The 13,745-nt window shown below is 35.2% G+C and overlaps 1 protein-coding gene and 1 pseudogene across 2 annotated transcripts; both read right to left on the bottom strand.

The window, feature by feature from the left end:
* Positions 1-5,451: 5,451 nt before the first annotated feature.
* LOC104724674 (pectinesterase inhibitor 12) lies at positions 5,452-6,131 on the bottom strand. Its single transcript, XM_010443215.3, has one exon. The coding sequence runs from the start codon at positions 6,066-6,068 to the stop codon at positions 5,538-5,540; it is 531 nt and encodes a 176-aa protein (XP_010441517.1). The 5' UTR covers positions 6,069-6,131; the 3' UTR covers positions 5,452-5,537.
* Positions 6,132-7,334: 1,203 nt separating this feature from the next.
* On the bottom strand, positions 7,335-7,956 carry LOC104728507 (pectinesterase inhibitor 12 pseudogene; annotated as a pseudogene). The gene has a single exon (XR_015570308.1). The product of XR_015570308.1 is annotated as a pectinesterase inhibitor 12 pseudogene (transcript).
* Positions 7,957-13,745: the final 5,789 nt, after the last annotated feature.

Raw genomic sequence — 13,745 nt, 5'->3', positions numbered from 1 at the left:
CATAGATATTGTTTACAAATTATATGGTTGCCCTCGATACATAGTAAGTGACAGAGACACGGTGTTTGTTAGCAAATTTTGGCAGGAACTATTCTCTTTACAAGGTGTGGACTTGAAGTTTTCTAGCACATATCATCCACAAACCGATGGTCAGATTGAAGTCGTCAACCATTGTCTGGAGATCTACTTGCAGTGTATGTGCAGTGATCGTCCCCAGTGTTGGAGTAGCTGGCCTCTTTTTGGCTGAGTTTTGGTAAAACAACAATTTCCATTCCTCTACTCAGCTCAGTCCTTATGAAGCGATTTATGGTCAAGCTCTACTAGTACATCTTAACTTTCCGACGAGTCTAAGGTGGCAGTAGTAGGTTCTCTGCTCAATTTGTTGGTTACTGATTCACGTTATCACTTAGAGATTATAGACTGGATATTACGGGGTTGATTTGTAAATATTACATTGTATTTAGGTTTCCTTATTTGTCTAATACCCTAGGGTTCTCACGCTTGTGTATATATACTTTGTATCATCATAATAATAAGGTCAAGTCGTTCTATTCCTATCTTTACATGGTATCAGAGCCATCCTAGATCCAAAAATTCTGATAGTCTTTTGAGAACGGTTTCAATCATGACAGAAACAGAGAAGATTACGACTAGTGAAGGGAAAGGTAAGAAGATTGTGAGGGTGTCTGAAATCTCAACATCCTCGCCTCTTTACTTGCATCCGTCCGAAGGACCTGGTAGCTTGATTACCATGGTGCAATTGAAAGGGGATAACTATGAAGATTGGTCTAAGCATGTGCGGAATGCCTTGCGTACTAAACGAAAGTTGGGTTTTATCGATGGGACTTTGGAGAAACCGGTTGTGGCTGAAGAAATTGAGCAGTGGGAGGTTGTTAATTCAATGATAGTGGCATGGCTGATGAATACGGTCGAGCCGACGTTGAGAACGATGATTTCGATTGTGCATGATTCACACATATTATGGGAAGACTTGAGGTTGCAGTTCTCGGTTGGGAATGGACCGAGAGTGCATGAATTGAAATTAGAGTTGGCTAATTGCAAACAGTAAGGAGATAGTGTGATGATTTATTTTGGGAGACTAAAGAAGATATGGGATGATCTAGCGGTTTACAAGCCTTTGAAGTCGTGTTCGTGTGGTGAGCTTGCTGCACAACTTGAACAAGAAAGAGATGAAGAACGCACACGTCAATTTTTGATGGGCTTAGATGATGTTTGTTTTGGCGGGATACGCTCCACACTAACAAACATGGAGCCAATGTTGAAATTGTCTCAAGTTTATTAGCGAGTGGTGCGAGATGAAAGGCAACAAGGTATCACTCGCAACAAGGAAGATCGTGTAGATGCGGTTGGCTTCGCTGTTCAAAGTGGGAAGAAAGGCAAAACAGGGGAGTTTCAATACCGTGAAAAGGATGTTACATGTACACATTGCGGTAAATACGGTCATGCTATCTCCGACTGTTTTCAGATCAAAGAATATCCAGACTGGTGGGATGAACGTGGTAGAAACTATGGAGAAGGAAGAGGAGATGGAAACAGAGGAGGTCGAGGACTTTTTGGGCGAGGGGGAGGAATGGTTGGAAGCTTTGGTCGAGGGAGAGGTTCGCATCTCGCTCGCGCGAACGTGGCTCAGACTCATCTTGCGGAGGTTGGGACCACAAATTCAGCACTCGCTCAGCCTATTGCGAACTCGGCAGCAACTGCTCGTAAAGAGCTCGATCGAGCTTCTCTCCCACAACTTAATGACGAGCAGATTACATTTTTGATCCGTTTTCTGAATCAACAGAAAACAGCACCTTCTGCATCCAAACTTTCTGGTAAGACGGATATGATCATAGACTCTGGTGCGTCACACCATATGACTTTGAATATTGATCTTTTGAGTGATGTTCAAACGATATTGCCATGTGCTATTCGTCTTCCCGGTGGGGATCGAGCTATGGCTGAAAAACAGGGGTGGATGTGTTTAGGTGGCGACATACGGTTGAATGGAGTTTTGTATTCTCCAGATTTGACGTGTTCTCTTATTTCTGTTGCCAAATTACTTAAAACAACTAAAGTTTCCGTTACTTTTACTGAGGAAGTGTGTGTTTTGCAGGACCGTACTTTGAAGATAATTGGTGCGGGTGAAGAGTGTGATGGGGTCTACAAGTTCAGAGGGATTCTTGGCGGACAAGCAAACAAAACAACAAGCAGTGATCAACGTGAGTTGTGGCATAGACGTCTTGGACATCCTTCTGATCGTGTTTTGTCTTATTTATCTAGTATTTGTGGTGTTGGGAAAACTGTTGACACCGACGGGGTTTGTGATATTTGTTATCGAGCTAAACAGACTCGGGATTCTTTTTCTGAAAGCAATAATAAAGCTAGTGCTATTTTTGATTTAATCCATTGTGATATTTGGGGAGATTACTGTACTCCATCTATGTCATGAGATGTTTATTTTCTAACCATTGTGGATGACTATGCACGTGCTGTTTGGATTTATTTGTTACTTGAAAAACGAGAGGTATCTGTGTGTTTGCAGAATATTTGTGCTATGAACTCGTCAGTTTGATAAAAAGGTGAGTGTAGTTCGATCTGACAATGGCACCGAGTTCACGTGTTTAAAACATTATTTTGATTAGGAAGGGATATTGCATCAGACGTCACGCGTGTATACACCATAACAGAACGGCCGTGTGGAACGGAAACATAGGCATATTCTTAATGTCGCACGTTCTTTGATGTTTCAGGCTTTTTTGCCGGTGAAATTTTGGGGAGAATGTGTGCTTTCTGCAAGTCATCTTATCAACAGAACTCCCACATCGTTATTGCAGGGTAAAACTTCTTATGAGATGTTATATGGCAAGCCACCCTCATTTGACAGTTTGAAGGTGTTTGGATGTTTGGCTTATGCACCCAAGCTTTCTCGGGATAAGGATAAATTTGGGGAAAGGAGTCGCAAATGTGTCTTCTTGGGCTATCCGTATGGGAAAAAAGGCTGGACTATGTATGATTTAGAGAAGAATGATTTTTTTGTTTCTCGTGATGTGCAGTTTCATGAGATGGTGATTCCTTTTGCCATAATGTCTACTACCGTAAGTGACATTGTCCCATATCTTTCAGCTCCGTTGTTGCTTTCTGATGATGATTTCCGACCAACACCACAGGAGTTAGTGGAAGCAGGGGAACGAGTGTCGCTTACTGGTGTCAACTCATTGCCCTCCGTTAAACATAGCGACGGTTCTCCCCGTACCGTGCCTGACGACAGGGGGAGCGTTGATGCTGCGACTCCGGTTTTGACACAAGAACAGGTTGCTGAACCACAGATTGAACAGCTTGGACGGGGTCATAGACAGAAAATGCCATCCAAGCGTTTGCAGGGATATGAGGTTTCATATCATTCACTGACCAACGACCTTGCCCCATCACCCTCTTCTGTCCCCGCCACATCTTCTAGCTCAGGTACGGTCACTTATCCTATCGCTAATTATGTCACCAACGAGCGGTTTTCTGAGCTCATGCGGTTTTTCTAGCCGCTATCTCGGCTGAAATCGAACCTGATACATATGAAGAGGCAATGCAACTCCAAGTGTGGAGAGATGCTGTTAAGTTTGAGGTTGATGCTTTAGAGGACCAACATACATGGGATGTCGGAGACTTACCGCCGGGAAAAACAGCTATTGGTTGCCGCTTTGTATTTAAAATTAAATACAATTCGGATGGTACAATTGAGCGTCATAAAGCCCGTTTGGTGGTTATGGGAAATCAACAAAAAGAAGGGAATGATTATAAAGAGACTTTTGCACCAGTTGTCAAGTTAACCACCGTAAGAATGGTTCTCAAAGTAGCTGCTGTTAAGAACTGGATTGTGCATCAGATGGACGTTCATAATGCTTTTCTCCATGGGGATTTAGAAGAAGAAGTTTACATGAAACTTCCACCAGGTTTCAAAGCCTCGGGTCCAAATCAAGTTTGTAAGCTTCGCAAGTCGCTATACGGTTTGAAGCAGGCACCTCGGTGCTGGTTCTCCAAGCTTACCAATGCTCTACTTGCATACGGTTTTTCACAGTCTTATGCGGATTACTCACTGTTTGCTCTAACACGCGGGAAGATGTGTCTTTATGTGATTGTATATGTCGATGATCTTCTTATCGGTGGCAATGACGCAGACGCCATTTGCCGTTTTAAGGGGTATCTTAATCAATGCTTTCATATAAAAGATTTGGGTTCTCTTAAGTATTTTTTGGGGGTTGAAGTGGCTCGGTCATCTAAGAGCATTTACTTGTCTCAGTGGAAATATGTATTGGACATCATCAATGAATGTGGTTTGTTAGGTGGGAGACCTGTTTGTACGCATATTCTTCAAAATCATAAGTTGGAAGAAGATACGGGTCAGTATTTTGACACTCCGAAGCGATATCGTCGTTTGGTTAGACGGTTGGTGTATCTGACAATTACTCGGCCAGAGCTCATGTACACGGTCCATGTGCTTTCTCAGTTCTTGCACCAACCTCGGCTGCGCTGCGTGTTGTTCGTTACCTCAAGAACAATCCCAGTCAAGGGATTTTATACACTGCAATGGTGACTTACACGTCTCGGGATTTTGTGATTCAGATTTTTCCACATGTCTGATGTCTCGTCGCTCTCTCACGGGTTTTGCTATCTTGTTGGGTGGGTCTTCTATTGCTTGGAAGACTAAGAAACAGAGTGTTGTGTCTCAATCTTCTGCAGAAGCCGAGTACAGGGATATGGCTTTCACGGCTCCCGAGCTCACTTGGATACGTGGTCTACTTGCTGATTTCGGTGTATCTTCGAGAGAACCTTTTAGCCTCTATTGTGACAACAAAGCTGCTCTTCATATTGCGGCTAATCCTATCTTTCATGAGCGAACAAAACACATTGAGTGTGACTGTCATTACGTACGCGACGAGATTCAAAAGGGTTTGATCGCGGCGGAATACGTTCATACTACTCAACAGCTTGCAGATATATTTACTAAAGCTCTTGGTACACCAGCGTTCGATTATCTTTGTCGTAAGTTTGGCATTTTTGGTTTACATGCGCCAACTTGAGGGGGGAATATTACGGGGTTGATTTGTAAATATTACATTGTATTTAGGTTTCTTTATTTGTCTAATACCCTAGGGTTCTCACACAAGTATATATACTTTGTATCATCATAATAATAAGGTCAAGCCGTTCTATTCCTATCTTTACACTGGACTCCCGCAATCTCTACCCGCGCTTATCAGTTTCACATCTTTCACCGTCTTTGTCCTGTTCTCCTTATGTGCTCACTTTTTTTACAACCGAGCAAAACCATATGTCATCTTATTAATTGAGAGATCTTGATTTCTCATCGCCACTGATATTCTTTTCATCTTTTTATATTAAAAAAACTCAATATGTCAATGCTACCAAAAAAAAAAAAAAAAGTTAAAAATCATATATGCAAAGCGAAATTTTATTTCCATTAAGATGGCTCTTAACTTTACATATCGATGTTTAATTAGTGAAACCCTTTGACAAATTCATCATAGCATATTAGTAAAAGCCAAAGGAATCAAAATCTTTTGAAGCAGAATATTGTTCTCGTTAGTAACAGGCGACTTCTCTAGCTTTCCTTCCTTGAATCCATCTTCGCAATTGTCTGGTGCATCCAAAGCAGCACTCATAAACACGTTGGCGGTATTATAATCATGCGATTGAACACTTGAGAAAGCAGTGTTCAAAGCACCATTAGCCTCATCATAAAGCTCGACACATGTTCTCAACACTGCCTCCATGCCTGGCCCATACTTCTTGGCCTTGAGAATCTGTTCAACGAATCTTTTCACGTCCATAATTTTTGCCGCAGCATTCTTCGTCGACGCAAAAACCAGACCTTCGAGAGTAGTCGCAGTCTTGCTTTCTGGATCTTGTGTAAGAGAATTGACGCAGAAATCGTATTTCAGCTGCATGTTTGTAGCAGCAGCTTTCTTGCAAGAATCTTGAATGAGAGTTTGTGCAGATGTGAAATCGTTCAAGAGAAGAGAAAACATAACCAATGAAACCAAAAAGTTCATTTTTTTTTCTTTTTCTTTTTTTTGAGGAAGTAGAAAAAAAAATCGATTGATGAAGAACAGGTTCACTTTGTGTTTTTCAATTTATAGTAAAAAGGACACATAGAAGTTCACGGTAAGACTTTTTATCTAACGTAACGTCTTTGCCAAGTTGAATCATATGAGCTTTTATTTATTTTAAAAAATCTAATGTAAAAAAGTTACCAATTTGAATAATATGACATTATTCAAATTGAGAAACTTTGTACACTTAATTTAATACTCTTAGGATATTTAACTGTAATGTCTATTTATTTAATTCTCGATTTATTTGTTTGAAATTGGTCAACATTCATGAATCATGATATTCTTGATTTTCGTTTTTTGTATGTTTGTGTTATTTTAAGTCTTTTTTTTGTTGTTTTTCTCAAAAGAAACGTTACGGTTCAGTTTAATAGAGTTATAAAAAGCTCCGACCAAACAAATACCTGCCTTGCATGGTCGTCGCGTAGTCAACTTCTTTTAATGTGTTTCCAGTTACCGAATCATGCGTAATATAAGAAAGATAACTCTTTTACTAGTTTACCATTTTCATCAACATATTAATCTTATACTGTAACACCTTATTTCTTAAATCATTATTGTTCTTAAACCCTATTATTTACTACCTCTGATTTTTTAGTTGTCATTATAGGCTGTTGCACACATATTAAGAAATTTATAAATAATCTATTACACTTTTATTTGACTATTAAGATTCTAAAATATTTAATATTTTATTTATTTAGTAAAAGATAAATGAGATCATTTTCTATTAACAAAAACATTGAAAACAGAGAATGACAAGTAAACTGAAACAAAAAAAATTATGTCTGACAATTAAAAAAAAAATACGGAAGGAGTATTAAAAAAGGAGTGTGATATCAGCCTCTCGATCATGGAGGTAACCTGAGGTCCGCCCTCCTCCCTTGTGGGGAGAATTTGTTCATCTCTCTTAGCCATCTCAAAGTGGTTCGCGTCCACAGCCATTGAATTTATGTTTCTGAACTTCTATGGATCTATCAACGAAGTTTAATATTTTCTTCTTCTATCTACTTATTAATTGTTGTTGTACGCTTGTTTTTGATTAACGTCTCTTATCCAACCATGGAGTTGATGATCTTGTACTACTTATCTCTCTTTGGGATTGATTGAATGGACACAAGTATGTTTTGCCCAAAAAAAAAACTTATTAGTAGTTTTTTTTTTTTGGTTTTTGTAATAGGGAAGGATTGAGTGAGTAAATTATTGTTCATCACTTCATCTCATTTATATACTACGCTAAATGTGCGTATATGAACGTAGGATTCCTAACAATGCATTTAAGTATGTAGTTTCATTTCAACATAGATGTAAAAGCTAAAGGAATCAAAATCATTTGAAACAAAACATTGTTATCTTTTGTAAACGGAGATTTCAGAGGTTTTTTTCCTTCTTTGAATCCAACTTCGCAACTGGGTGGTGCACCCATTGCGGCACTTAGATCCACGTTAGCGGTTTTGTAATCGCCCGATTTAGCTATCCTTAAAGCTTCGGTCAAGGAATTCTTAGCATCAGAATAAAGCTCGAGGCAATCCCGTAACGGTTTCTCACTGTACTTTTCATATTTATTCTCCTTCAGAATCTTGCTCACAGTTACTTTCATGCTCGATGTTTTGGACAAAGCGCTTTTCGTCGATGACATGACCAACCCGTCAAGAATACGTGCGGTTTTGCTCTACGGATTCTCTTCGAGAGACTTGACGCAGAAATCGTAATTGATGTTCGAGTTTTTATCTGCAGCTTTCTCGCAAGAATCTCGGATCAAAGATTTTGCAGTTGCTAATTCATTTAAGAGGAGAAAGAACATAACGAGGTAGAGCAAGAACGTCATATTAAAAAAAAAATATTTGGAGGAGCATAGACATTGACAAGGAAGTTTTAACTTATTTATAGTAAACAGATTAAATAATCTTACGCTTGTTTATCGATCAAATAAGACTTGTTGTTATCTAACACAACGGCTTGTTTTTAGAGTGCTCATGTCACGCTTTACCACTCCACTTACTTGGTATGGCCTAATTGTTCGTTTTAACTTTTAACACTCTTTACTTATACATTGTCGCTTTTCGGGATTTGTTTTTTTTTTCTTCAATGTTACAAATACTAGGACTCGGGAAGTATTTAAGAAAAAAGTAAATAAAATTTAAAACTTAAAATTATACAATATGAAATCATTTGAATGTAATAAAATAGTTTGAATACATAAATTAAACATAAACTGTTACTAAAAATACAACCATCAAAATGAAAACTTGTAACAAATAATATTATGTAGAATAGACGCAAATTTGCAACAAAAAAATTGTTTAAAGTATTATAAATATAAGGTTTTTTTATGAAGAATTATGGTAAAGCTACAATTAAAAAAATCATTATGACAAAGTGACCCTAACTGAGAATATTGAACTAATAGTTGTAATGAGTAAATATAATTTTCTATTAAATAATTATAATTAAAAATAAAATAATATAAATTTTGAATATTAAATTAGTTTTTAACGAAAAGTTACGATAAATAGACCCAACGCAAAAATTCTATATTCAGTTTTATTAAATTTCTATATTGCTATAATTATTTCTAAAATTTTAGATAGATTATAGAATAACGTTGAATATTAGATATTAATATTCAAATTATTTAGATTTAACATAAAACGGAAAATTTGTTTCAACGAACAATGATTTGTTAGTTATTGATGAAAAGACAAAATATATAGAAAGTTCAAAAGACATTACTATTTAAATAGACACACCTATTAGAACGAAAAGTTGTGATAAAAAAATATGAATAAAATATAGTGAATAGACATAACTCTAAACTGAAAAGATACAACTGTTTGAGTTTTAAAAAAAGGGATAAAAACAATTTTCTTACAAAAAAAATACTAAGCAAAGTCGCAACTGTTATTCGTATCAGACTGTTATTCTTATTTTTAAATATTAAAACTATTTTCTTAACAAAAACTTACGATAAAAATAGACGCAACTGTAAATTCTATATTAGTTATTAAATTTCTCTATCGCTATAATCATTTCTAAAATTTTAGTTAGATTATAGAATCATGTTGAATATTAGATATTAATATTTAATTATTTAGATTCAACATAAAATGGAAAATTTGTTTCCACGAAATTGTTAGTTACTGATGAAGAGACAAATATAAAGAGACTTCAAAAGAAATGACTATTTAAATAAACACACCTATTAGACCGAAAAGTTGTGATGAAAAGATATAAATAAAATATAGTGAAAAGACACAACTTTACAATGAACAGATACAACCGTTTGAATTAAAAAAAAAATTATGAAAAGGTGCTACGAAAAATTGTAAATATTGTGTCTGGACTTGATTTCACCTAATAACCCATATAAACTACTTTTAAATAAAAGACATCTTTCTTATCATATTGAGAAGTCAAATTCAAAAACTCACTATATAATCCATCTAACTCTTGAAAAAAAAACTCTAGGTATTTTCATGAAATTTTTATATTTAAAATTAACTAAAAGTTGTAAATTAGATTCGTCATTCCAAAAATCTTTTGTTAAATCAAGAATTGGAGGAATATTTTTACTTTTAAAAGAATGAATGCCAGAGAATAATTTATAAAGCTGTAAAAACTGTTGATATTGAAATTTTATATTATTTTGTGTCATGGCAAAAAAATGAAAATAGTTCAAAAAGACAAATATTTCTAGATTTCAAAAGATATGAATATTCGAACAAACACAACTTTACAGTGAACAGTTGCAACTTTACAAAAAACCGTTACAATGAACAATCACAACTCTTTGTAAAAGATACAATTTATTTTTTTTACAGATTTTTTTAAACAATTATCCAAAAGGTACGATTGAAAAAACACAACTTTTGGTGGCATTTATTCGGATTAGGTTTAAATATATTGAAAAGTCAAGTCCAAAAACTCACTATGTAATTCATCTAAATCTTGGAAAAACACTCTATTTATTTTCATTAAACTTTTATATTTAAAATTAACTAAAAGATGTAAATTAGATTCATCATTCCAAAAATCTTTTGTTAAATCAAGAATTAGAGGAATTTCTTGACTTTTTAAAAAATGAATGCTAAAAAATGTATAAACCGTTGAGATTGAAATTTTAGTTGATTTTGTGTCATGGCAAAAAAAAATGAAAACAGTTCAAACAGACAAATATATATAGATTTCAAAAGATACGAATGTTCCAATCAACACAACTTTACAGTGAAAAGTTGTAACTTTTCATAAATAACTGTTTTAATGATCCATCACGATTTTTCAGAAAATATCCAAAAGGTACGACTGAAAAAACACAACTGATGGTCGCATTTATTCGGATTGTTATTATTATATAGATTTTAAAAAATTATCCAAAAGGTACGATTGAAAAAACACAACTTTTGGTGGCATTTATTCGGATTGGGTTTAAATATATTGAAAAGTCAAATCCAAAAACTCACTATGTAATCCATCTAAATCTTGGGAAAACACTCTAGGTATTTTCATTAAACTTTTATATTTAAAATTAACTAAAAGATGTAAATTAGATTCATCATTCCAAAAATCTTTTGTTAAATCAAGAATTAGAGGAATTTCTTGACTTTTAAAAGAATGAATGCTACAAAATAATTTAGAAAAATGTATAAACTGTTGAGATTGAAATTTTATTTGATTTTGTGTTATGGCAAAAAAATAAAAACAGTTCAAACTGACAAATATATATAGATTTCAAAAGATACGAATGTTTCAATCAACACAACTTTACAGTGAACAGTTGTAACTTTTCATAAATAACCGTTTTAACGATCCATCACGACTTTTCAGAAAATATTCAAAAGGTACAATTGAAAAACACAACTGTTGGTCACATTTATTCGGATTGTTATTATTATATAGATTACGCAGTATACAAAAAGAAAAAAAAAAAAAAAAAAAAAAAAAAAAAAACATTGTGCTACACGTTTTGGATAATATCTTTACACGTTTTGTAATGATTCAGAGCAAAAAAAAGAAGTGAACATTATTTAGAAGTATTAACCTAATGAAACGGTAAAATTGGGAGTTCTTGTATGACTTATAGTGCAAGTTTCCTGCTTTTGAACCTTTTGGTCAAGGTTCTTTAAACGGGGGAACATTGATGTAGCAAACGAGAATTAAGCGCACGTGTAGGGGAATTGGGATAAGGATGTGGAAGTTACAGCCGCGTGAAGGACGAATAAAAAGTTGGCAAGTGGCAGGTTTGTCAACGTAATGGCAAAAGAATAATTAGTTAACATAATTTGTTAACAAGTTAGTATAAGAGCATTGTTAGCTCAAACTTTCTCTTTTATGCAATTTCAGAACTTGTACTCTTTCTAGAATTTTTTAGAGTTATCCATTTCCTCATCGTTTTGCTGGAACATCTCTTCTGAGATTCTTGCAGGTGGGAAGATGAGGCTGCGTTTCTTATGAACGTTGTTTCATTGTTATCCATTAGATGATCGTTTCGGCCTTGTAATGGGCAGTGAAACCATTGTCGTCTATGTAGTCTCAATATCTGAAGTAGCTCCTCTAGAGTGTATATTATCAGATTGTGTAGATGATATTTGAAACGATGATGATGCATTTGATAAGTCATGATCAATAATGGGATCATTGTGCAATGTAGGAATAGAAGGGGCAGTATCAGTCGTTACAGAAACATGTAAAGGCAAAAAAAATGATCAAAGAAATTAGAAACAGGCATGTTGGTCTTGAAAAGAAAAGTTGTTTCATGGAAAATAACATTTCGTGATATAGAAATGACATTAGTATCAATATGCAGTACCTTATAACCTTTGTAACCAGATGATTATCCCAAAAACACACATTTATTTGTCCTAGGACTGAATTATGTCTATCTTTAAGCAATGTAGAGGCATAACACAGACAACCAAAGGATCTTAGAAAAATATTGAGGTTTCTTTTTAGTAAGTAATCCATATGTAGTTAGATTTCCTAAGACTGCGGAATGTATTCTATTGATGAGGAGAACTGCAATAAAAACAGATGAGCTCCAATAAGGCAAGGGAACATTAGACTGAAACAAGAGAGCTATTGCAACATTTAGTAAGTGTTGATGTTTTCTTTCTACAACTGAATTTTGTTGAGGGAGTATAAGCAAAAGAAAACTGATGAACTTTACCATGTTTATTGATCAGATCAGAGAAAGCCAATTTCGGAGCATTATCAGTTTTAATAGCCTTGATTTTGCAATTATATTGAGTACTAACATAAGAAAAGAAAAAAATTGGAAACTCCTTTGAAACATCGCTTTTATTTCATAACATGTATATCCAAGTTACACAAGTACAATCATCAACTATAGTGAGGAAGTATCGATAACCTTCAATAGACTCTACAGAGAAAGAACCCCAAATATCTAGATGGACAAGATCAAATTTCATTGAAGACTTATGATTATTAGTGATATAAGAATGGAATCACTCCAACTTAAGATCACACAAGGATCAAGATATTCCAAGCTTAACTTGTGGAAGGTGGAATTCACGAGATACAAGACTCGGTGGTGAGACTCGTATGGGGATAGATATGGCGGCTTCACAAGCTAGCGGTCGCTTCTCTCTTGTGAAGAAATGATGGTCCAAGATGGAGATCTGACACGCTGGCAATCGCTTCTCTCTTGTGGGATCAAATGAGGGTTGTGATGGCGGAATGAAGTGCACCAGAGAGTTGTGATAAGACTCTGATACAGCACAAGATCTATGCCTTGATGACTCGCTCAAAAAGACATAAGAACAAACGTTTACTAAGTAAAGGAATCCACCTAACTTAGATAAACAAAAATAAAGCCTAAGCTTCAAAGTGAGAAAACTCTCTCTTTTATTTTCCAAAAATCTTCTATATCTTTACAATGAAACAAATGAGAATTTTATAGCTCTTACATGGTATAATCTACATTAATTACAAATATGTCTAAATTAATTACAAATCAATTACCATAATGGAGAAATCATAATTAATGGTGATGATGAGGAATAAATGGTGGATATAGGATTTCTAGCAAGATATCTGGCTTGGCAATCAATATTTCCTTGTGTGGTTCGTCGGAGAGTAGTTCAAGAAGTCCATCAGGAAACCCGTCTTGAAGTAGTTCAGCTACTCGTTATGCATATGTGATGACCGCATCAATTAGGCTCAAAAGACAACCTTTTTTGTTTAGCTAAAGGACAAACATGACAAATTGAATCATTATTGACTTTTGATATATCTAAGGTACTAGATAAGATTTTTAACTTGTCAGAAGATGGGTGTCCAAGGCGCTGGTGCCACAGATTTTCATCAACTTGAAAGGATCCAGAAAAGTGTGACAAGAAAGAGGGTGCATCGGGTTGGAAGATATAGAGATTGTGCAGAAGTACACTTTTACCAATCGTCAATCCCTAAATACACTTCTGTATATAACAAGAATCAATGAAGAAATGAGCAGACATGTTATTAGTCCATAAAAGACTACTAACATGCAAAAGATTGAATTTTAAAAAAGGAACATCATGCAAGATGATTGATGATGATAAATGCACAGTGCCACAATGCATAATATTCACTCTGGATTCATTATGAAGAGAGATTGTAACT

Source organism: Camelina sativa, chromosome 11, assembly GCF_030686135.1.
Source record: "Camelina sativa cultivar CO46 ecotype springtype chromosome 11, ASM3068613v1".
NCBI lineage: Eukaryota > Viridiplantae > Streptophyta > Magnoliopsida > Brassicales > Brassicaceae > Camelina > Camelina sativa.
This window is presented reverse-complemented; position numbering and strand designations above follow the sequence as displayed.